Source organism: Stegostoma tigrinum, chromosome 5 (genome assembly GCF_030684315.1).
Source record: "Stegostoma tigrinum isolate sSteTig4 chromosome 5, sSteTig4.hap1, whole genome shotgun sequence".
In the NCBI taxonomy this organism is placed as follows: domain Eukaryota; kingdom Metazoa; phylum Chordata; class Chondrichthyes; order Orectolobiformes; family Stegostomatidae; genus Stegostoma; species Stegostoma tigrinum.
In genome coordinates this window covers 83,358,411-83,382,269 of record NC_081358.1, presented here as the reverse complement: position 1 = coordinate 83,382,269, position 23,859 = coordinate 83,358,411, and the positions used below count along the sequence as shown (strand labels likewise).

The 23,859-nt window shown below is 39.4% G+C and overlaps 1 protein-coding gene across 4 annotated transcripts in view; it reads left to right on the top strand.

Moving 5' to 3' along the window:
• The window catches only part of snx16 (sorting nexin 16), a 37,629-nt gene that overhangs the window by 3,845 nt on the left and 9,925 nt on the right, over positions 1-23,859 (top strand). For all 4 annotated transcript variants that reach the window (XM_048529546.2, XM_048529543.2, XM_048529545.2 and 1 more), the window contains exons 3-5: positions 4,102-4,188; positions 8,580-8,728; positions 15,924-15,993. In XM_048529546.2, coding sequence (XP_048385503.1) covers positions 4,102-4,188; positions 8,580-8,728; positions 15,924-15,993 — 306 coding nt within the window. The remainder of the gene's footprint in view (positions 1-4,101; positions 4,189-8,579; positions 8,729-15,923; positions 15,994-23,859) is intronic.

Here is a 23,859-nt window from a genome sequence, read left to right as displayed (position 1 = left end):
GGACTATATGCCATAAAGACCTGCTGTAAAAGTTCAGACATCTGCAGTTAATCTTCATTTACCTTTTCTTTCATTGTTTATCCTGTGGGCAACTTCAGGTTCCGTGAGTATTTCTTGATCCTGATGATGCCATAATTGGAAACCTTTTTAAGAACACTCCCAGTCTACCTCAGTTTTAAAGGAGACAATGCACTCATTAAGAGAAATTACATTAAAAGAAAATAGTTTTTGTTTTCATCACTAACATAAGTAGGTACTTGTTAGGGCCGTGAATTGCAAGTTGCAAGGGATGAACAGAAGGTAGGAATTAAACTAAATTTGTGCAGTTTTCGCCTTTGAACTGTTTCTGTGGTGTAATGTAATGTTCTGATTTTAAAGTTCATATAGAAAGATCCAGTTAAAATGTATGTTCCTCCTTTCTACTCTAGTATTCAGATCAGATCTTTAAAAATAAATGAGTTTGAGGTTTGCCATCTTTGAGACTGTAAGCAAACTACATAGCAGTATCTATGTACAGATGTACGGTATCCTGTTATGCAAATCTTTTTGTCTCCGTTACTGATAGAGTTTAATTTGAACAGGTTTTTTTTAATCTTGTCGCTCCATGAACTCTTGTAGGCTTGTAACTCAGAACTTAGTCTTATTGGTTTTAATTTTAGAAGATATTGTGCATGTTTTCAAATACCTGTGTTGCATAGGAATACACATGTCAAATTACTATTTTGATATATAGAGGCAAAATAACTTCTAGTTTAGAAGCTGTCATGTATATGTAAAAGGTAGTATAAGATTTATTTTAATTGCAGTTAATCAATTTGTATTTTTGTATCTATAATTGTATGAATTTATGGTTTTAACATTAGCAACTTTATAGAATAACTTAAATGAAAACCACATCCCCAAGATAGTTCACGAATAAATGAGGAAGGACTTTTATAAAAGCAGTGTGTTAACTCATAGGGACAGAATCACAAGGGTACCAAATCACACTGTGAACAACTACTTATACTGCATGAGAAGATGCAGATTCATTGACAAGTGGATTTTGATTGGTAGAGGTGTTGCTATTGCAAATGCACCAAATGCAAACAGTTAACGAGAGAAGGAAGCTGACTCTTGTCAAGGAATTGTCACGGGTAAATGAGTGGCTCTCCCCCATACTTTTATTTACTTGAAATGTTATTATCATGTTATTTTATTGCTTGCAAGGGACTGGGAATGAGGCTACACAGAAAGGAGTCTAAATATTTATTAAACATTAGACTATTTCTTGAAATGCTGTTTTAAACTAGCTGTTCAGGAATGATGTTTTGACCCTTATTCAAAAACAAACAAGTCAACCTTAACAGCATTGAAAAGTAAAATAACTTTTCCTCCAATTTATACCTAATTTCCCAAATTTAACGTGATCAACCTTCATTGCAGTTTCTGGAAAAAGGAAGAGTTTGGAAAAGCCGTAGTGATTAGATCTTTCCATTCTAAAGTGGAGAGAGAGAAATCAACCTTTAATTCCTGCTTTTGGTGTGGTTGAAATTTGTTTGCAGTTGCACTGTACCTATTGAATCCAATGGGTTTCATTGTTCTGGTTTTGTTTCACATTCAGAGGAGCTATTTGGATGAATTACTGGCTATTCTGTGGCAAGAGCTTTCAGCTTTAGATCAGAGGGAGATACTTGCAGCAGTCTAAAATATTTCTCCAATTCAGAACAAAAGTTAAAGATCTTTTGTCTGAGGTTTAGCTGATAACCGCAATGAGGCATATAAACCAGAAACTTTCACAGGTAAGATTTCCTGGCCTAATCTGCTTTCTGAATTGTACAAGGCAGCAATAGGACTTGATTTTTTTTTCTCTATTTTTTTTTCTCTGGCAGTGGCCACAGTTGCTGTTCCATATCACTGTTGAATCCATCAATCCCTTCTGGAATTTGATTGTTGAGATCTCTGCTGAGGACAGGATTGGACTTGCCACTGTTGTCAGTTATGTCACCAGCTGGTATTTATTGACTTAAAAATAAATATGAACAAATTCCTGTAGAATACCAGAACTCTTAGAAACAGACAACTATGAATATGGATAGGGGAAGATTACTAGTAAATGTTTGGAATGCAGAACTGCATACAATATTGATCTTAGTTTCCTGCACTTAGTATAGTGGATCTATTTATTTATGATGACATTGATCTGTTTGGCATTAAAATATATCTTCTCTGCTTCTGCAGACAACAGCATGAGCATTAGTTCTGGTACAATGGGACAAGAATCATATTGATGCAATCCTTTGTGGCCAGCAAATTGGAATGGTTTCACATGCTCGATTTTGATTAAATTTCCCTCGAGACCCTGTTATTTGCAATTGTTGATTTCATTGCTCACCTTTTTGTGAAATTCAGGACAAAAAAGTACTCCTCCACTGCAGAAATATTTTTAAGAATATAAAGTTAGGAGCTGGATTGAATTGATCTCAAGTACCTCAGGTGTTTCAGATTTCTTCACAAGTTATTTGAAATTTCTACTTCATTGCAGTTGTGCAGTTGACCAAGTCTCCTCATTACTTATTTTTGTTTTTCTGTAGGCAACCTGAAATCTTTTTTGGGGATTAAAAATGCACAGGGAAGGGAAATTAGAGGTGTACAAGTTAGAGTAAATAAGATTTAGTGGCAGAAGAGCATGGGTCAAGACTGATTTTGGTCAGAAAAATAAAGGTAAAATGCAGCACTGTTCCACTGAAAGGTTATCATTTGAAGAATTAAGTTTATTTGTCTGCACAGATGCTGCCTTGACCGAGATAACAAAGTGTGGAGCTGGATGAACACAGCAGGCCAAGCAGCATCTTAGGAGCACAAAAGTTGCCATTTTGGGCCTAGACCCTTCAGAAAAAGCTTTTGTGCTCCTAAGATGCTGCCTGGCCTGCTGTGTTCATCCAGCTCCACACTTTATCTTGGATTCTCCAGCATCTGCAGTTCCCATTATCACTGCTGCCTTGACCGACTGAGTTTCTCCAGCATTTTTATTCTTATTTCCGATTTACAACGTACACGGTACTTTGCCTTTTAAAAACATAAAATTTCATTTTAAACTTCAAGATTTTGAGATCTTAATTGCATTTTCTGAAAGCATGGTGACAATAGAAACTGCGCTAATGTTCCAAGGGAAATTGCATAAATTCTTGGAGGGAAAGCATTTTAAAGGATTATGGAGCAAAAGTCATCAAAGAGACATAGAATTGATAAGCCAAAAGGCAATCTGCTTATCAGTGATTTTTTTCTGATATTTAGATAATATAACAGTCCTGTAACTGTGTTTGTTTTTCTTTTATTTATAAGTCGCATCTTCTTATTACCTAGTGTAAGCAAACTGTAATGCGTAACCTCTGGATGGGGATGAATGAATTGTTTTTGACTTGGAAGTAGTGCGTTCAAGCAATCTGAGTATGTAACATAACTCTCAAGTAAAATCAACATGATGCTGTAATTTAATTTTAAATGTTTTGTGATGGTATTTAGTATACTTAAGGTTTTGTTTAGTTGTCCAGTTTAGAAGTATATTTAAAATGCCTGAGGACAGGCTCAAGAACAGCTTCTTCCCCGCGGTTGTTAAATTGCTGAATGGACCTCTCTAATTTCAAATCTAATGTTGATCTTTCTTTTTGTGAACACCCTCTACAGCCATAACCTTGTACGCTTTGCTTCGTCCAAACACCCTGTGATCTGTACGTCCTTGTATGTTACGACCTGCCTGTATTGCATACAAATCTTTGACTGTACTGAGGTACATACGACAACAATAACTGAAATCAAATCTTTTGATGTGAGCTGTACCTCAGTATAGTTTTGTTTCTTCCCCACGTCTAAAGCTCTGGGACATGGCTGCAGAATTTGTGATGATCTGCATTGAAATTACATGCTTTCACCTGATGCAGTGAGGAAGTAGTGAAATGGAAGATGTATGCTCCATTTTAACAAAGCATACAAAATTGAAAAAGTATTTTCTTTGGAAGTGAAGTTCTATTTCTGTTTTCAACTCAAGTGTAGTTTGTTTTTTTTAATTTAGTGTGGTTACATTTTTGTTTGCTTACTATTATATTATTTTATCAATCATAGGTTTACAAGATACTTGTGAAAAATCACCTTGATGAGAACTGGGTGGTATTTCGGAGATATACAGATTTTTCACGGCTGAATGACAAGGTTTGTCATTTTCTATTCATCAAGTAGCGAGAGTAATAGAAAAATGATTTTGAAGTATCACTATACATTTACATAATATTCCAATTTTAGGTTTAGTGTAAAGTAAAGAGAAAATTCTTGTGCTTCTGTACTTATTCTCAAACTCTTTTCTCACAGATCTTTGCAACCCTTTTCCTAGTAGGCAATGAATACTTATAAGGCATAGTTAGATTCTTGATTAGCAAGGCTTTGCGAGGGGAGCAAAAGTTATTGGAGGTGGCAAAAATGTGGAGTAATCATCTGATGATAGTGAAAGGCAGAGCAGGCTTAAGGGACCAAGTGATATTCCTGCTCTTAACTTGTATGTTTGTCTGTACGTGAGTTCAAATTTGTATTTGTCCTCTACAAAGGATTTATTTCACTCTAACTGAAAGATGATAAATTTAAATCCATGGGGTCATATGTCAAAGAAAAATCCTAAAATTGCCGCAACAACAAATGAAAGATTCTAATATCATTAACTCACTAGATGCACTGTCTCATAAATGACTGAAACATTCAGACATTTTAGCATTTTGGTGCTAAATTGGCACACCTTGACCTACATCTGGTCCCTTGCTGTGCTGAGTTTGGTGATGGGAGAATTAAAATTTGGGTTGAAACAAATTTTTAATCTTAAGATAGGAAAGGATAATTTTTTTAAAATATCCTTTCAAGTGGAAAGGATTACTCCTCTTGATGGAAGGTGACTATCGAAGGAAAAGGGAAAGAAGAATTGGTTCCTTTGCCAGCCAACTAACTTGCAACAGAATGTGTAATTTAGGATTCTGAGTGCAAGTTATGTCAGTGAATTTCATTTTTTTAAAAAAAAGCTATGCACTAACTGGAATCATCATTGCTCCAAATGAAGATGATTATGGCTTTGAGAACTATAACACTTCGGGTCATTGCATTTTAAAGGGACTTCTGCATCCTTAGCACAAAATCTTCGCTGTGCTAAAAATTTTACACTTGCGATCCCCGTGCAGATGGCATAAAGGCCCTCCGCTTCTTGCTGTTCCGCAGGCCTGACCAGTCCCCATTCATCTGCTTAGCTGAACTCGTCCTTACCCTTAACAACTTCATTTTCAATTCCTCCCACTTCCTACAGACAAAGGGGGTGGCCCTGGGTACCTGCATGGGCTCAAGCTATGCCTGCCTCTTCTGAAGCTACACTGACCCTATTCCCCACCTCTTCCTCCATTACATCAATGACTGACTGTATCGGCGCTATGCCGTGCTCCCACGATGAGCTCGAACAGTTCATCCACTTCACTAACACCTTCCACCCTTTAAGTTCTCTTGGACCATCTCCGATACCTCTCTCTCTCTCCTTCCTGGACACCTCTATTTTGATCTCTGGGAACCACCTGGAAACCCATACCCATTTCAAGCCTACCGACTCCCACAGCTACCTAGAATACACCTCCCACCCACTTTCCTGCAAAAATGCCATCCCCTATTCCCAATTGCTCCCCTCTGCCACATCTGCTCCCAAGATGAGGCATTCCACTCCCGGACATCCAATGAGGTGTTCTCATTTTTCAAGGACTGCAACTTCTCCGCAGCAGCTCATCCCTGACCACCCGCTCCCTGGAATAACAACTAAAACAGACGACGCCTCGTCCTTATGCACCAATTCGTCAACCTCTGGATCCAGTACGTCATCCTCTGGCACTTTTGCCATCTGCAATCTGACCCCACTACTAAAGAGGGTTTTCTCTCCCCACCCTTATCGGCCTTCCAGAGGGACCAGCCTCTCTCTGACTCCCTTGTCTGCTCCATGCTCAGCACCAGCCCCACTACCCTCGGCAATTTTCCCTGCAACTGCAGGAAGTACTACACCACCGCCCCCGTCACCCCATCCCAGGCCCCAAGAAGACCTTCCACATCAAACAGATGTTCACCTGAACGTCTGCTAATGTGGTATACTGTATTCGCTGTTCCCGATGTGGCCTCCTGTACATCAGGGAAATCAAGTGAGGCTTGGGGACCGTTTTGTGGAACATCTCCGTTCAGTTCGCGACAAACGACTGCACCTCCCAGTAGCAAACAATTTCAACTCCCCCTCCCACTCCTTGGACGACTTGTCCATTCTGGGCCGCCTTCAGTGTCACAACAATGCCACCCAAAGGTTGCAGTAACAGCATCTCATAATTCTCTTGGGAACCCAGCAGCCCAATAGTATCAATGTGGACTTCACAAGCTTCAAAATCTCCCCTCCCCCAACCACATCCCAAAACCAGCCCAGCTCACCCCTGCCTCCCTAACCTGTCCGTCCTTCCTCCCACCTTTCCGCTCCTCCCACCTCAAGCTCCAACCCCAGCTCCTACCTACCAGCCTCATCCTGCCTCCTTGACCTACCCATCCTCCCTGGACTGACCTTTCCCCACCCTAACTCCCCACCTGCACTCACCCTTACTGGTTCCATCCCCGCCCTCCTTGACCTGTCTGTCGTCTCTTCACCTATCTGCTCCTTTTTCCTTTTTTTCCATCCACCTCCCCCTCCCTCTCCATTTATTTCAGAATCCCCTTCCCCTCCCCCATTTCTGAAGAAGGGTCCAGACCCGAAACGTCAGTTTTCCTGCTCCTCTGCTGCTTGGCCTGCTGTGTTCATCCAGCTCTACACCTTTTTATCTCTAGTAGTGTGGTAGTGTTGATTTACTCAGATACCTGGCTTAGCAATTGCCACTTCTAAGCCCGTTGGACATCTAAAGGGCTCGTCATGAGTAATAGTATATTTGCTTCTGAATTGTACGTGTTTTGGCCATAACATTTGATAGACTCAAGTGTCATTCAAGATTGTACTGCTTATTTGATTGGCTTTGCTGCACATTGGCTATGTGTGTGTTCAATCTACACAGTGCATTGCAACAAAACATACATACTTCCCTTTTCTGTACCTTCAATCATCAAGGACCAGGGCAGCCATATCGTTGGATCATTGCCACCTTCAAGTTTACCAGAGATCTGACGTAGCTGTTACAATGTAATTAGTAGTTAAGCATCCTGAAACTTCCTATCTAACACTGTGTGGGACCTGTCACAGCAAGTGCTCTTTGGAACGTGGAATGTGCAATTAATCTCATTCAGCCCTGCCACACTCAAATTGGGATTGCAGTTTGTCCCTGTGAATTGCTCATCAGGCGACTGTATGTTAAAGAATTTGCAGTTGACTTCAGGGTATGTCGTGATTGCAGAAGCACTTCTGTAATCCAGGACTGTATTGCAGCCAGCACATTCCTTAACTTAAATGATTCATTTCATACCAGTCTTCCTGCAGTCAGTACTGTATTTAGGTTGATGTTGCTTTCAGAACATTGTGTATTTACAGAGAAATTGTGTTACAATATTTTTTCTAAGTAGTTATAAGGTGGATATTGGATATTGGTTGCACGTTGATATCTTGAATTGATAGTGTTAGAATTGAGGTAGCTTAATGTAAAATTATTTTGAGTGTTTTTTCCGATGAATGTAACTCTTCACACACTTATTACTCTATTGAATGAATTAACATTTAAAAGCCCCGGAGATGAGGAAACAGTCAGAGGAAAGTGTTTAATGTGGAACTGAACCAGAAAGCTAGTAATGCAGAGTTCGTATTTCAGATAACACACAATAAGTGCATGGCATCAAAATAGACTGTATTTATCCCAAGTTTTGGTAATTGAGATGGTCAGTACATGTGGCCTTGTCAGCATTGTCTGTGTCCTGCAAACAAATGTTTTGAAAAATCAGATGATATTCCTAACGACGCTCTTAAATTTTTTCAGTGCTCTGGTCAAATAGAATATAGCAAATAAATTTTTTTCTTGAAAATTGGCTCCTTTTCAGCATAATTTTGCTATGTTTTTATATTGTGATATGACCTGAATAGCTGCTGTAATTTGGTAGGTAATTTAACTTTTTATTGTTAATTAACTTAAGTTATATGAATATTTGAATTGTAATGCTAAGTTCTACAGTATTATTATAAGGTTTCATTGCTTTTAAGCCAAAACTTTCAATTTGACCATATCACTTTGGTAGAATTCTTTTGTAATTAGTTTCATTCATTAAAATAAAATTATCTCCAACCAGAGATTATCTGTTTATAAGTAGACAGTCTAAATTTTGAAATCAGTAGTTCATTTTGTGTACAAGGAAAATAGAGTTTATACTTCCGGTATGTGGCATTGTGTCTAGATTTTAATTTTCTTTACATTACCTTTATTTTTAGACTGTCAATTTTTGCATGGATGGATGCAGTTTTTTGATTCAGTGTCAATCTGATATGAATAAGAAATTTGTTCAGGCTACTCTAAGGACGTATTGCCAGTAAGAAATTTCATTTAATTGATAAAACAAAAAAAAACTCTTCAATTTTCTTCCAGCTGAAGGAGATGTTTCCTGGTTTTCGTCTTGCACTTCCTCCTAAGCGTTGGTTCAAGGATAATTATGATCCTAACTTTCTAGAAGACAGACAACTAGGACTGCAAGCATTTCTACAAAACCTTGTAGCGCACAAAGATATTGCTAACAGGTAGCGTAATCTTTGTATACATCATACCGAATGTGCATGGCTTTTGCAACATTGCAGCTATGACTACACCATAAAAGCATTGATAGTAAAGAGCTGAGCATCCAGAGTTTGAGAGAGGTACCAAGGAATTGCAAATCTATTTTTATAACAATAGTCTGGGCCATTGTGCATCAACACAGCTCTGTTAAAGCAAATAGATCCATTCTTCACAGAGCAGTGATTGGGCAAAAGGAGTATTTCAGCTTGTTTGCTGTTCATCTTAATATTCTTCAGTTGTTTGACCTAATAGAACTTCTGTTAATTTAAAAAAAAAACTTTAAACAAAATATCTTTGATCTTGCACTCACAAGGAGAACTTGCAAGAATATCAATTTAATGGGAATAACAACTCTTCCACTGCATGAGAGGAACGTACAGATTGGTTGATAAGTGGGCTGTGGTAGAGGCATCACCATGGAGGATACACCGATGGATTATTGACAGTTAACAGCCAAGTTTTATTTAAATTTAAAGCCATGTAAGTTATCTTGATTTAGACAAGGCATTTCCCTGATAAGTGAACAAGTGAATGGTTTGGTTTGTTTGGTAAATGGCCTGTTTTGTAGAGTTGAAATTGGTGCTGTATGTGTATGTGCTCTTCCAGTCTGCAATGAGCTTCCAATACATGCAAGTGCACCATGTTATGAACCTGACTGAACCTCTCAGCAACAGTGATAATGGGAACTGCAGATGCTGGAGAATCCAAGATAATAAAATGTGAGGCTGGATGAACACAGCAGGCCCAACAGCATCTCGGGAGCACAAAAGCTGATGTTTTGGGCCTAGACCCTTCATCAGAGCAGGGAATAGGGTGAGGGTTCTGGAATAAATAGGGAGCGAGGGGGAGGCGGACCGAAGATGGAGAGAAAAGAGGAGATTCGGACCAACCTCAGGGAATCTCTCTCCCACTGCAACTCTCTTGTAATCTCTTCTCGCCATCTTCGGTCCTCCTCCCCCTCTCTCCCTATTTATTCCAGAACCCTCTCCCCATCCACCCCTCTCTGATGAAGGGTCTAGGCCCGAAACGTCAGCTTTTGTGCTCCCGAGATGCTGCTGGGCCTGCTGTGTTCATCCAGCCTCACATTTTATTATCTTGAACCTGTCAGCAAATTTCTTTGCATATTCAGGACAAATGTTGTTCTATTGCAGAATCTTATCCATCTTTTAAAAACCTGATCTGCTATCCTGCTATTTCTGCAAAAATATTAAATTGTTTCAAATAACCATCATCAGGAAGGATGTGACAGTTGAGAGCAGTAAAACGAAAGAGCAGAGAGACCAGCTTTAGCAGGTAGTTCTACAACATCTAACTAATCCTGTCTCTTCAAAGCTATAGCCCAGAGACACTGAGGAATGCAAATACATCAATGCACACGTGACAGGTAGAGAAAGACTAGCTTGCACTACACCACATTATCTGGACCATCATGGCCAAACTCATTGTTTCTGCAGTTTATATCATGAATGGACATTCAAAAACAAACAGAAGAGAAATCACAAACTAGTTCTCTGGTTCCTTCAACTGATCAAACTCAGGAGATAATGAGGAACAAAAGACACTTACCAGCCTTCTTTACAACCTGATCTCTGATCTACCTTGAATTCATTGCAGAGGGCCAGTGACATCAATAAATAGTTGGAGGCACTGCATTCTGCACAAGGCTGTGGACCCTGACAACGTTCCAGCAATTGTGCTGAAGACTTGTGGTGCAGAACTTGCTGCTTCTCTAGCCAAGCTGCTCCAATACAGTTACAGCAGTGGTATCTGCCTAGCAATGTTGAAAATTGCCCAGTTATATCCTGTACATAAAAAACAGGACAAATCCGACCCAGCCAAATACTGCACCATCAGTCTACTCTTGATCATCAATAAAATGATCAAAAGTGCTATAAAGCAGTACCTGCTCAGCAACAATCTGCTCAGTGATGCCTAGGTTGGTTTCCACCAGGGTCACTCAACTCCTGACCTCATTATAGCTTTGGCTCAAACACAGACAAAAGAGCTGATTTGAGGGGAGAGAGTGACTGCCCTTGACAGGGCTGCATTCTACTACGTGTGACATCAAGGAACCCTGACAGAACTGGAATCAATTATTATTGGCGCAAACTCTCCACTGGCTGGAGTCATACCTGGCACATACGAAGATGGTCAAGGCTGTTGGAGGTCAGTCATCTTAGCTTCAGAGCATCTCTGCACAAGCTCCTCGAGGGTGTATCCTAGACCCAACCATCTTCAGCTGCTTCATCAATGACCTTCCCTTCTTCATAAGGTCAGATATGGAGATGTTCACCGATGTGGTGAACATTGTGCAATCAATTTGTGACTCCTCAGATGATGAAGCAACCGTGTTCAAATTCACCAAGATCTGGACAATATCCAGGCTTGGGCTGAAAAGTGGCAAGTAACATTCAAGTCACATGCCAGACAATGACCATCACCAACAAGAATCAAGCTAACTGCAACCCCTCTATATTCAACGGTGTTATCATTAATGAATTCAACACCATCACCACTCACCACAAACATAGTGGGTATAAGAGCAAGTCAGAGGCTGGGAATACTGCGGCAAGTAACTGAACAACTGACCCCCCCCCCCCCCCCCCAAAAAAAAAGGTACAAGTCAGGAATATGATAGAATACTCACAATTTGCCTGGATGAGTGCAGCTCCAACAAAACTCAAGAAGCTTGATACCATCCAGGACAAAGCAGCCCTGCTTAATTGGGATGACATTCACAAGCATCCACTCCCTCCACCAGCAAAGCTTAATAGCAGCAGTGTGTACTATTGACAAGATGTGCTTCAGGAATTCACTAAAGATCCTCAGACAGCACCTTCCAAATCCATGAAACTTCCTTTTAAAAGGACAAGGACAGCAAATACACAGGAACACCATCACCTGCAAGTTCCCGTCCAAGCCGCTCACCATCCTGATTTGAAAATATATTGCTGTCCCTTCAGTCTTACTGGGCCAAAATCCTTGAATTCCCTTCCTAATTGCATTGTGGGTCAACCCACAGCAAGGTGTACTGCAGCGGTTCAAGAAAACAGCTCACCACCACCTTCTCAAGGGCAACTAGGAACAGGCAATAAATGCTCCTCATCTAGCGACGCCCACATCCCACAAATGAATTAACAAGAAATCCAAACCATAAAAATATTCTCCGAGCTCAGTTTCAAGCAGAGGAATCCAATCTATTTCTGCTCCTACTGAGTTGAAACTCGTATCTTTTATTCCACCCTATCTGTCAAACTGAATAATCAAACATGATTTTTTGATTTTGGCATTTTCTTTCCTACTGCACTCTTAATATTAACATAAGCTGCTTGAACAATAATACTGCATGAATTCAAGTGTGAATATAAGGCTCATTTAAGACTACATTTATTAACAGAAGAAATTTTCAACTCTGGTACATTTGTTTTTAATTCATTATGATTGATATGTTCAGTTTTGGCCTTGTTAAAAGTTCACTGAGTAGTCAGACAAAGTGAAAGAATTTAATCTCTAATGGTTGCAAGCTCCTTTTTATTGAAGAACTAAATTGGTTTCCTTTAGAGCCATTCTTTTATAAGTATGTTTCAAGAATTTTCTACAGACTAATCTGGGTTTTGGAGGAAGCACTGTTGCCCTTAAGTCGAGGTACTAACTAAGATGAATAGTTAGCCCCTTGAAAACAGCAGTGATTAAACACTAGTTAGTTCTGCTTTTCATATTGGAGCATAGAATAAATGTAGGCATGTTCTAAATTCATTCAGTGCTGTTCGTATCACAAAGTATTTGTTTCACATTTTAACAGTGACAGGCTTGTTTGATTTTTAGTTTAGCCACATTTTGTTGAGTGCTAGCATTTTTATTTGTAACAAAATTGAGACCCTTTCTTTCAGTTCTGTCTTTCGAGTAAAGGGAATTGAACCTTTTGCATGCGCTCAGTACACAGTAGAAGTTATGCTGTAGACACTCTTGATCACATGGAATCAGACCCTGGGTCTGTGGAAATCTGAGTAAGTTGGCCTCTCTAACAATCCTGTTTATAGGGTTACATTTCAGTAAACGCTTTTACTGTTCCCTCGGTACTGTCGATCTCCCATTAGTACCTGATACCAACAGAAACCAGACCCATGGAACTAATGGGAGGTAGTATGAGCCTGAAGTGAAGACTTATGACAATAAACTACAACACCAGGCCAGCAGTCCAAACAGAGGCATCGTGAAAATACTTAAAATGAAGCTTAGAAGAAGTAGACTTTAACGCACACTGATGTCAGTAGAATAGGAAATCCTGTGCAGAAACTGAAATTATAGAAGTCCCATGCAGAGCTACAAGGAGAAATCAATTTGCCACAGTAAGTAGAGCATTACAGAAACAAAACTACTTTGAATTTGGAAGAAACAAGCATTCTGAAAATGTGCTGACGCCAGTTGCGTGAAGAAATAGGATACAATTTAAGTCACAAAAGATTCCTACTGGAAGGAATCCAACTCAGTCAGTTTTATGGAGAGTTGCAAGTGCAAAGGGAGACACCAGCTAAGGTTTTAGCAGTAGCACCAAAAATTAAACACCAACCACTGCAGTCTGCAGGCGTCCCAGCAGTAGGGGATGTGGAGTGTCAGGGTGAACATTTCCTGTGGCCTGCGTCATGCCAAAAAATAATTCAACTTTATTGATAGGACAAGCCCGCAGCAGTGAAAGAAAATGACAGAGAAACTAGCTTTAAATTGGATGCTGAAGTATATGCGTCAATCCTTCTGAGTGATGGAGAATGGTTATAGTCAGGAATCCTCTGTCAATATTCCATTTAAATTTTGGGAGCCTGCTAAGTACATGAACGGGAGTAAGATGCCAAGTGCTCACTGCTCTTCACTACAATAAAGATAAGATTATGAAGACCTTGTAAGTAATTTTTAATACTCGTGCTTGTTTGTGAAGCAGAGAAGTTTGCATAGCTTTAAGATTACTTCTTATTTTAAGGTTAGATTCTCTACAGTGTGGAAACAGGCCCTCATGCCCAACAAGTCCACACTGTCCCTTGAAGCATCCCACCCAGACCCATCTCCCTCTAACCCAGACACCCCTGAACACTATGGGCAATTTAACATGGCTGATCCACCTAGCCAGAAATCCTTTGGTTAGCATACACTGAAGTCCTTCAGTATGAGTATTGCCAGAACAGAATCTCAGTTTTTCTTAACAAACTGGATAAAGCAGTAAAAAGAGGGTGATGGCCAGCCAGCCACCACAGCATTCAGATATTGTTTGCACCTTGAGAACATTGTTAGTGGCGGAAACTGGCATGCGAGTCATTCATTTACTCAGATTCAAAATTTCCATGGATTTAAGGGACATTGTTCTGTTTCTTTCAAAGGGTATCAGTCTTTTTGTGAAGCATGTAAAAATGTTATTCAGTTACTGGAAAGAACCTACCCAGAAGATGCAGTAACTGCAGTCAGGTGAAATTCTTTCCTCTCTGCTCGAAAGCAAGAAAGAAACCTTGCACTTATTTTATCATTAACAACAGCAAGTGAAGCTTTAGAAACTTCTACAGATTTTTGATATTATGCCCAGAAGAAATCAATATGAGCATATCCTATCTAGAGAAAACTTTCAATCCTCAGCAAAGACTCACCAAGGAGTACAACAAATTCAAGTAAGGAATGAATTTTCCAGAGTGGTAGAGATCCTTAAGCTCAAAGAGATGCGTGTTAATATTTATTCATGTAGAAATTGTTGCTCTTCATAAATGGCGGCCAGAGGCTGCAAGAAAAATCCATCAGACAGCCAAGAGGGAGCTAGAGTTTTCTCCAGCCCAAGCATGCACGTTTGGATAGTTGAGTGCCTGGGAAGGAAGGTTGGATAAATATAGATACAGGACTGAGCTTGAAAGCACAGAAAACAAATTGGCATATTCCAACTACCTCTATAAGACAAAGGAACTAAAGTCCTGTTATTAGCCCTCAAGCATCAGAATTAACCTTATGAGGCTGAAATCAAAAGCCTTGCTCTCCAAGAGAATCTGTTGGACAAAGAAACCTCTTTAATGCAGATGTGTTCAAAACTTCAAGATCACAGTGAATGCTGAATTGAACAAAAATCTCACCTACGGTTAATGATCCATTCATTTTTAGTCTTTAGAAAAGAAACACTGGGGCTCCATTATTAATTATAAAGATTAGGTTCAAAAGGAAGTTGTCTCCCAATAGTTTTGCATATCGGAGTACCATGCAATTTTTGTGTGCTTCTGCTTTGGATGTTTATTCCCTGTGATATCCCTACTTGTTCCTCAAGCAGGCTCGTGCTGCAGCAACTATTAACATGATACCAGTGCTGACAGAAAAATAAATTTTTGCCCTAGAAACACTGGAGAAGTCTCCCATCCCTTGCCCCCAGCATAATCTTCAAAATACCCTTTATTGCTTTTCTCATTTGCATTCATTCCCCAGATCAGAGTGCAAACCAGGTAGAAACAAGTGAGATGGTTTTCTTAGATTGTCCTTTTGTTGCTATATTCCAGTCTTTATGTGGATCATGGCCCAAACACCAACCATCATAAGAAAATACCATTATGCTTGCCCTCCAAGGAAATGACTAGAGTGCAGATATATTGATGACGTTATGGATGTGAAAGATTTCAAATAGTAAATTAGCTTGCACTAAGCTATTAATACCATTTTAAGTAGATATACTTATCTGAGATTACTTAACTTTGCCTGTGTGTTATTCTAAGCAAGTTTAAGTTTTAGATTGTGTATTTCTTGTGTTCTTGATGGATGGGCATAAACCAGGGAAATAAATGAACTTGGGAATGAGAATTGTTGCTGAGGAAAGCATCAATGTAGAGACTGTTAGTTTAATTGAAATAGAGGATGTATGAGGTAGAAATGGGGCATTTGAAAGGCAGAGTGGAGAAAAATATAAATGAATAGTAATTGGTAACAAAACAATATTTAAGATAAGATCATGAGAGAACTTGAGCCGACAGTATTCATTTGAGGTTACCATTCCTCTTAAAATAAAATATTGACTACCATGGTTTTTTTTTTAAACCACTTCTGCTCATGCACATGGTCATTGTGTATTTAATATTTATGGACCTTGTTGGGAATTGATTTTGTTGCAGATCAACCTTCTCTACTAAAATAATTTCATTGTTTCAGCACTTCAGTGAGGGAGTTTTTATGTCTGGATGATCCACCGGGCCCCTTTGACAGCCTAGAAGAGAGTAGGGTAAGTTATTTTTTTGCTTAATTTTCTAAGGAGTAAGTGGAACACAGCAAAAGAACAAGTGGTTTCTGTGTACAGTAGCATTATTGTTTTCACACAGATTGAAACATTTGCAGAAGAAAGCAGGAATGCTGGGCATGGTCGAATTTAATACAGTAGAGTTACGTACAATTTGATGTCGAATTTCTCTACACAAGATGACCTTTATATTGTCAAACTGTGCCAAATTATAATGTCAAAATAATATTTGCGCTGTTGCTAGGACTGTTACTGAGACTGTACTAGTATTCAATGTTTTACAGTTACACCCATGATATTTTGTAGATGTTGTAAAGCTGAATAAAAATTGCAATTATAGTTTGGAGAGAGAATTTTTTATTTTGCTTTTGTAAGTATAAAGTCAGAGATATATAGCGTGGAAACAGTGACCCTTCAGTCCAACTCATCCACGCCGACCGGATATTCAAAATTAATCTAGTCCCATTTGCCAACATTTGGCGCATATCCCTCTAAACTCTGCTTATTCATGTACCCATTCAGATGCCTATTGAATGTTGTAATTGTACCCGCCTCCTCCACTTCCTCCGGCAGATCATTCCATACACACTACCCTCTGTCTGAAAAAGTTGCCACTCGGCTCCCTTTTAAATCTTTTACCTCTCACCTTAAACATATGCCCTCTAGTTTTGGACCTCCTACCCTGGGAAAAAGACCTCGGCTGTTAACACCACCTATGCCCTTCGTGATTTTATAAACCTCTATAAGGTCACCCCTCAGCCTCCAATGTTCTAGCAGAAAATAGACTTAGCCTAATTATACTCTCCCTACAGTTCAAACTCTCCATTCCTGGCAACATCTTTGTCTATCTTTTCTGAACTCTTTCAGGTTTAACAGCATCTGTCCTAAAGCAGCGAGACCAGAATTGAACACAGTATTCCAAAAGTGGCCTCACCAGTGTCCTGTACAGCCACAACATGACATTCCAGCTCCTACACTCAGTGCATTGGCGACCAAAGGCAAGCGTGCCAAACACCACCACCACCATTCTGTCTCCTTGTGACTCCACTTTTGAAGAACTATGCACTTGCACCCCTTGTTCTCTTACTTTGGCAAGACTAACCAGGGCTCTACCATTAAGTGTATAAGTCCTGCCATGATTAGCCTTACCAAAATGCAACACCTCGTGTTTATCTAAATTAAACTCAATCTGCCACTCCGCGGCCCATCTGATCAAGATCTTGTTACTCTGAGGTAACTTTCTTCGCTGTCCACTACAACATCATCAATTTTGGTGTTATCTGCAACTATTAATTATACCTCCTATACTCACATGCAAATCATTTATATAAGTGATGAAAAGCAATGGGCCCAGCACCAATTGCTGTGGCACACCGTTGGTCACAGACCTCCAACCAGCAAAAACAACATTCCATGCATTGTTGTTAAATGTTTTAAGACCTAGCTCTTGTAGTCAAAGCTGGCTGTTTGTTTTTTTTTAATCTTTTGACTTTGCGATTCTGATGGCATTGGTATTGATCACATTTTTGTATATAAATCTGGGCGGGTTATTGATCATCTTTGTTATAAAGTTTTACAAAATCAAACTTAGTCGCAATTCCTAACTGCTTTGTGAAAGGAAGTAAAACTAATTTGACCAGTAATTTGAAGAATTCTTAATTGGTTTCAGCGTGATTGCTAATATGATAGGAAATAACAGAATTATCTACATCCTGCCCATAACTTTGTTCCACACCCTTTTTTTTGTTGTTGTAGCATAGCCCAGACTGATAAAACCTATATTCTGAGCAAACATGGGAATTTCATAATGTGGCAATTAAGTAGTGCCGTATTTTTTCATTTGTTCTGATAGGTATGATGCCCTGAAAACTTCAGCATCAGTTCATTTTCCCTAAGGTATTCTCTGATACTTATTGGGTGCCTCACCGAGCAAGGTTTGGGAAGTCTTTTCAAACAAAGCATATAGAAGAAATTTGTGCTCTTCAAGACAGTAATCTTCTGTTACTTAGACAACCCCATATATAATGCATATCATACGTATAAAATTGCCAGAATGCTGACCTATGGCATGAAAATTGGAATTTTTGCAATTAGCAATTTCCTGATACATCCATTAACTCAGGAGAGAAAGTGACGCAATCTTTCCTGTATTTCTCCCCCCCCCCCCCCCCCCCCCCGCCCCCATGGTCATTGTGTTGAGGAAGAAGTGTGTGAACAATGGCTTCTATGTCTTTGCTGCATCAGGAAGACTTAAAATTCCATTTATAACTTGGCCAACCAGTCCTACACTGGAATTCAAAAAATCTGTTCATGAGTTTTGGTTCTGTCTTAGTAAAAGGCACTAGGAAGAATGCATTCCTTCAAATGGATGGGCGAAATGAAGACACCCATCTAAATGTTCCTTTTCATGGCATCTGGACATCCCAAAACACTCAGCCAATGAACTACTTTGAAGCCTATTTATTATTGTACTGGAGGCATGGCATTCTCATCGACCTACAATGTTTTGCAATCTGGAGATATCATAGATTTAATACTTGAGTCCTTGTTTCCAAATTCTGCAAGGTTTAGTCTCTCCCTATGCCTAACCTCCTTCAGCCCCTCAACCTTCTGTTTCTGCTTTTCTCTCATTCTGATGGCATGTACATACTGACCTCATTACAACCTTGGTTTAAACAGAGAAGAACTGAATTCCAGACGTGTGCTGAGAGTCACACAGCCTGTGACATCGATGTCGCATTTGATTGTGTGATATCAAGGACCTTGGCCAAACTAGAGTCCGTGGGAACTGTGGAGAAGCATCTGCTGGTTAGATTCTTAACTGGCACATAAATAGATAGCTGTGGCTGTTAGGTGTAGATCATGATGTTGAAGGTGGGGATGTTCACTGATAATTCCACAATGTTCAGCACCATTTGTGACTCCTCAGACACTGAAGCAGTTCATGTCCAAATGCCAAAAGACGAGGACTATCCCCAGGCTTAAGCAAATAATTAGAAAGTATAATTTGTGCCCCACAATTGCCAGGCAATAACCATCTCCCAACAAAAATAAATTTAACCATCACTCCTTGATATTCGATGTGAATCCTGAATTTGACACTCTAGGATTACTATTGAACAGGGAACAACTCTTATAGCTGTAAAAGTAACTTGGCTGTATGAACAGATCAAAACTGTGAATCCTGTAATATGTAACACGATTAGTGAGTTTTGAGAAGATTTGTAGCTCCAGGTTGAGGTTCTGGATGTGAGTTTGCTCGCTGAGCTGGAAGGTTCGTTTTCAGACATTTCGTCACCATTCTAGGTAACATCATCAGTGAGCCTCCGGTGAAGCACTGGTGTTATGTCCTGCTTTCTATTCATCTGTTTGGGTTTCCTTGGGTTGGTGATGTCATTTCCTGCATTGATGTCATTTCCTGTTCTTTTTCTCAGAGGATGGTAGATGGGCTCCAAATCAATGTGTTTGTTGATGGAGTTCCGGTTGGAATGCCATGCTTCTAGGAATTCTCGTGCGTGTCTCTGTTTGGCTTGTCCTAGGACGGATGTGTTGTCCCAATCAAAGTGGTGTCCTTCCTCATCTGTATGTAAGGATACTAGTGATAGTGGATCATGTCTTTTTGTGGCTAGTTGATGTTCATGCATCCTGGTGGCTAGCTTTCTGCCCGTTTGTCCAATGTATTTGGATTAATTGACTAGTTGCACTACATTGGACAAACAGGATGAAGCTGTCTGATTGGCACCATGTACACATTTGCTCCCTCCACTACTACACAAGAGCAGCAGTGTGTACCATCAATGAGATGCACAGCAGAAATTTACCAAAACTTCTCAATCTTCCAAACCCACAACTGCAATCATCTAAAAAGACCTGGGTGGCAGATACAAGGCAAGATAACTCCCTGTGTGTTCCTCTCCAAGCCACTCAGCATCCTGACTGGGAAATATATCATTGCTCCTTTAGGGTTGCTCATTTAAAATCCTGGAACTAATTCTCTAATACCATTGTGGGTCTGCCCACACTAAATGGACTGCAGTGGTTCAAGAAGGCAGCTCACCACTGGCTCAAGAACAACTATGAATGAACCAGTGATGTCCACGTCGCGAGTTGGGGGGGAAAAAAATTAATTTTCTTTCTTTGTTTCACCATGAGCAGCTGTGCCCTCATTTGCTTAGATTCTAAACTCTGACATTCTTTCCTTTAATTGCTTTTCCAGTAAGATGCTCCTTAAATTCTACCTTACATCTTGTTCTAATGATTCCCATGTGATACTGGCAGGCTTTGTTTAATAGTATTTATGTAAAGTTGCTTGGAACATTTCACTATGTAAACACTGTTTTTGCACTCCTTCCACAGTACAGTGTATTGAAAGGTCAGCCTGAATTATGCATAGGCAGGAGTATGGAATTTTGATCACAGTCTCATCTACCATGATCTCATTGAATGACAGTGCAGAGGTGAGGGTTCAAATAGCCTACTCCTCTCAATTCATATATTTGTTGACCCCATAGGAGGGAACATCCTCCAGGCAAACACTTGATTCTATTCAGGATCTTATCTTTTCCCAAGATTAAATATCATTCTTCTAAACTTCAAGAGTTACATGTTCAACCCATTTGACAGTTCTTCTTGAGAAAAGCATTTGCATTTGTTTTTCAACAAGTTGACAGTAGTCCTCGTGTGGTCCTTCTAATTTTTATATTCTGTTCCCATTGCAATGTACTCTAACATTTCATGTACTTTCCTAATAGCTTGCTGTTCCTAATTACCAACTTTGTCACTCATACCACGATATCCAAATTCCCTCATACCAGTGAATACTGCAATGTGACACCAAAATTGGTGGTATAATGGACAGTGAAGGTTATCTAACAGTACATCGTGATCAGGATCAACTGGTCCAGTGGGCTGAGGAATGACAAATGGAATTTAATTCAGATAAGTGAGAGGTCTTGCATTTTGGTAAGACAAACCAAGCCATAACTTACACAGTTGGTTAATGTAAGGCTGTAGGGAGTGTTGAACAAAGAGACCTTAGGATGCAAGTACATAGTTCCTTGAAAGTAACTTAACAGGTGCACAAGGTGATGGAAGCAATGTTTAACACGCTTTCCTTCATTGGTCAGTGCATTATGTGTAGGAGTTGGTAAATCATGTTAAGGCTGTACAAAAACATTGGTAAGGCCACACTGTACAATTCTGATCGCCTGCTATAAGACGAATATTATTAAACTAGAAAGATTTACAAGAATGTTACTGAGAGGCTGGAGGCTTGGGCTTTTCCCCCGGAACACAGGAGGTTGAGGGGTGACCTGATAGAGGTTCAGAAAATTAAGAGGAGTAGGCTACTTGAACCGTCACTTCTGCACTGTCATTTGATGAGATCTGGTAGATGAGACTGTGATCAAAACTCCATACTCCTGCCTCTGCATGATACCCTTTTTGACTTTCTTGTTGGTCAAGAATTAATCTACCTTTGCTTTTGTCATCAATTACTGTGCCTCCACCAGTACCGTAGAAACCAGTTTGAAAAACTTTTGAACCTCAGAAGAAAACGCCCTTTATCTTAGTCTTATGGGAGGCTGCAGTTTTTAAACTCTGTCTCCCAGTTTATTAATAAGGCCTGCCTTTTAAGATGGAATATCTTAAAAAAAACACAAAGAAATGCAGATGCAGGAAATCTGAAACCAAAATAGAAATTACTGGAGCTATATCAGTGGAGAGCAATCAGAAATACTGTTTTGGGTCCAGTGACCCTTCCTCCTTCAGAACCTTTTAAGATGGAAAGTTTGCCTTTTCAGCATGGATTATGGAAGAAAAATGTCTTCACTTAAACTTTAGTAAGTAAGAGGCAGGCATTAAATAAGATTTATTTGTGGAATTTTTTTTTATCTTGTAAGATCTATGTCTTAAGCACGGTTATCCAATTTGGTGCTAGATTTTTAACAATTCATTCATGCCACTTTTATTTAAAATTGTTGGTTACTACAGGTTATAAGATCTGTTCAGTTAAATGTATAAATTCTGGCACATTTACTTGCAAGGAGGATGCATGACTGTTCATTCTGAATTTAATTGAAATGCATTGTGTTTGGTGTTAGGACTCTAATGCAGGGAGTTCCCCTTCACTTCCAATTTTGTTTCAGTAAACCTCTCTGTACCAAAGGATGGGAATAGAATAGGTTACATAGCGTACAGTGTTTCTCTCAGCCGCTATGTATACTGCACACGTTTTGGTTCTGCCTTTACAGGGTAGTGTTGTTTTAAGACTGGATAATTCCTATCGAGTGATGAATGATCTATAGATTTAACTCAAAACAAACTCTTGCAGTTACCAGAGATTTTGTACAGCACTGGAATAAGAAATGATATGCAGTATCTAATTGCAAAACCACAACAATATTATGATTATTTTCACACTAAAGCAATCTTTGCCCAAATGCAGCAGGAGCTGGGCAATATCCAGGCTTGGGATGACAAATGCTAGGTCATGTTCACTCTGTTCAAATGCCAGGTGATAACCATTTTCCATTAAAAACAAATCTAATCATTGCTCCTTGATATTCAATAATGTCACCATCATTGAACCTCCCACTATTAACATTTTAGGGATTACTGTTGGCCAAAAACTGAACTGGACTAACTTCATAAATACCGTGACTACAAACGCAGGTCAGAGACTAGGAATCTTCGAGTGATTAACTTGACTCCTCAATCCCCAAGATTTTCCTCAACCTGGAAGACGCAAGCTAGGTATGCGATGGAATACTTTCCACTTGTACTAGCCCCAGTAACACAAAGCTTGACACTATTCAGGACAAAGCAACCTGCTTGATTTGCACCATATCCACAAAAAAATTCAGTCCCACCAACAAAGGCTGTGTAGCAGCAGTGTTACTATTAAGAAAAGGTACTGTAGAAATTCACACCACCTTCAAATCTCACAATGACTGACTACCATCTAGAAAGACAAGGGCAGCAGATACATGAGAGCATTACCATTTCCAAGCCTCTTACTATCCTGACTTGGAAATGTATCTCCTTTTCCTCTGTCTCAGAGTCAAATCCTGGAACTCCCCCCTTTCCTAACCAATATTGTGTGAGTACCTATACCAAATGGATTACAGCATTTCAATAAGGCTGATCATGATCACCTTTTCCAAGCACAACTAGAAGTGAGCAATAAATACTAGCTGAGCTAGTAACTCTTGCATCCAATGAGCAACAGTATGAATAGACAGTAAGTATCCTGTATTCCTACTGTATTTAACTAGTTTAGATTAATTTAATCTACCATTATAATTATTACTTATTTCTTATGGACAAGATCAAACCCCCTCCAAATATATTAAGATATCTAGACCCTAAAGTTTTCTTATTTTTAAAGATAAGTCTAAAGCGTTGTGGTCCGAATGCTATTTGATTGGTCAAACTACTAGGCTTGAAATGAAACATGCTTCATTCATACACTAAAATACAGACAAAATTAAAAGAGAATTCGCATAACTGTAACCGTATTGAAATGCTTAACAAAATAAGACGTATATTAATTAACTGTTCCAATGTAGTGATATCCCATAAATGCACCTTTAGCAAAGGTAAGTCATAAAATAGATTAGAGTCACATGCATTTCTAGCAGCAGGAAGAGAACCCTAGCTTTTAGCTGTAACAGAGAGCGGAATAAGAGCTTCCACATCCAGGTTTAGGACTTCTGCAACTGTAGAATGCCAAAACTCGAAATCCTGGCTCTTTGGGAGCTTGATCCTACCCATTTAGGCTGCTTCTATTCCAACTTTTTCTTTTTTTGAGCAGACTGCTCAGCGCCTCTGTCTCAGCCTTTCTTCATTTTA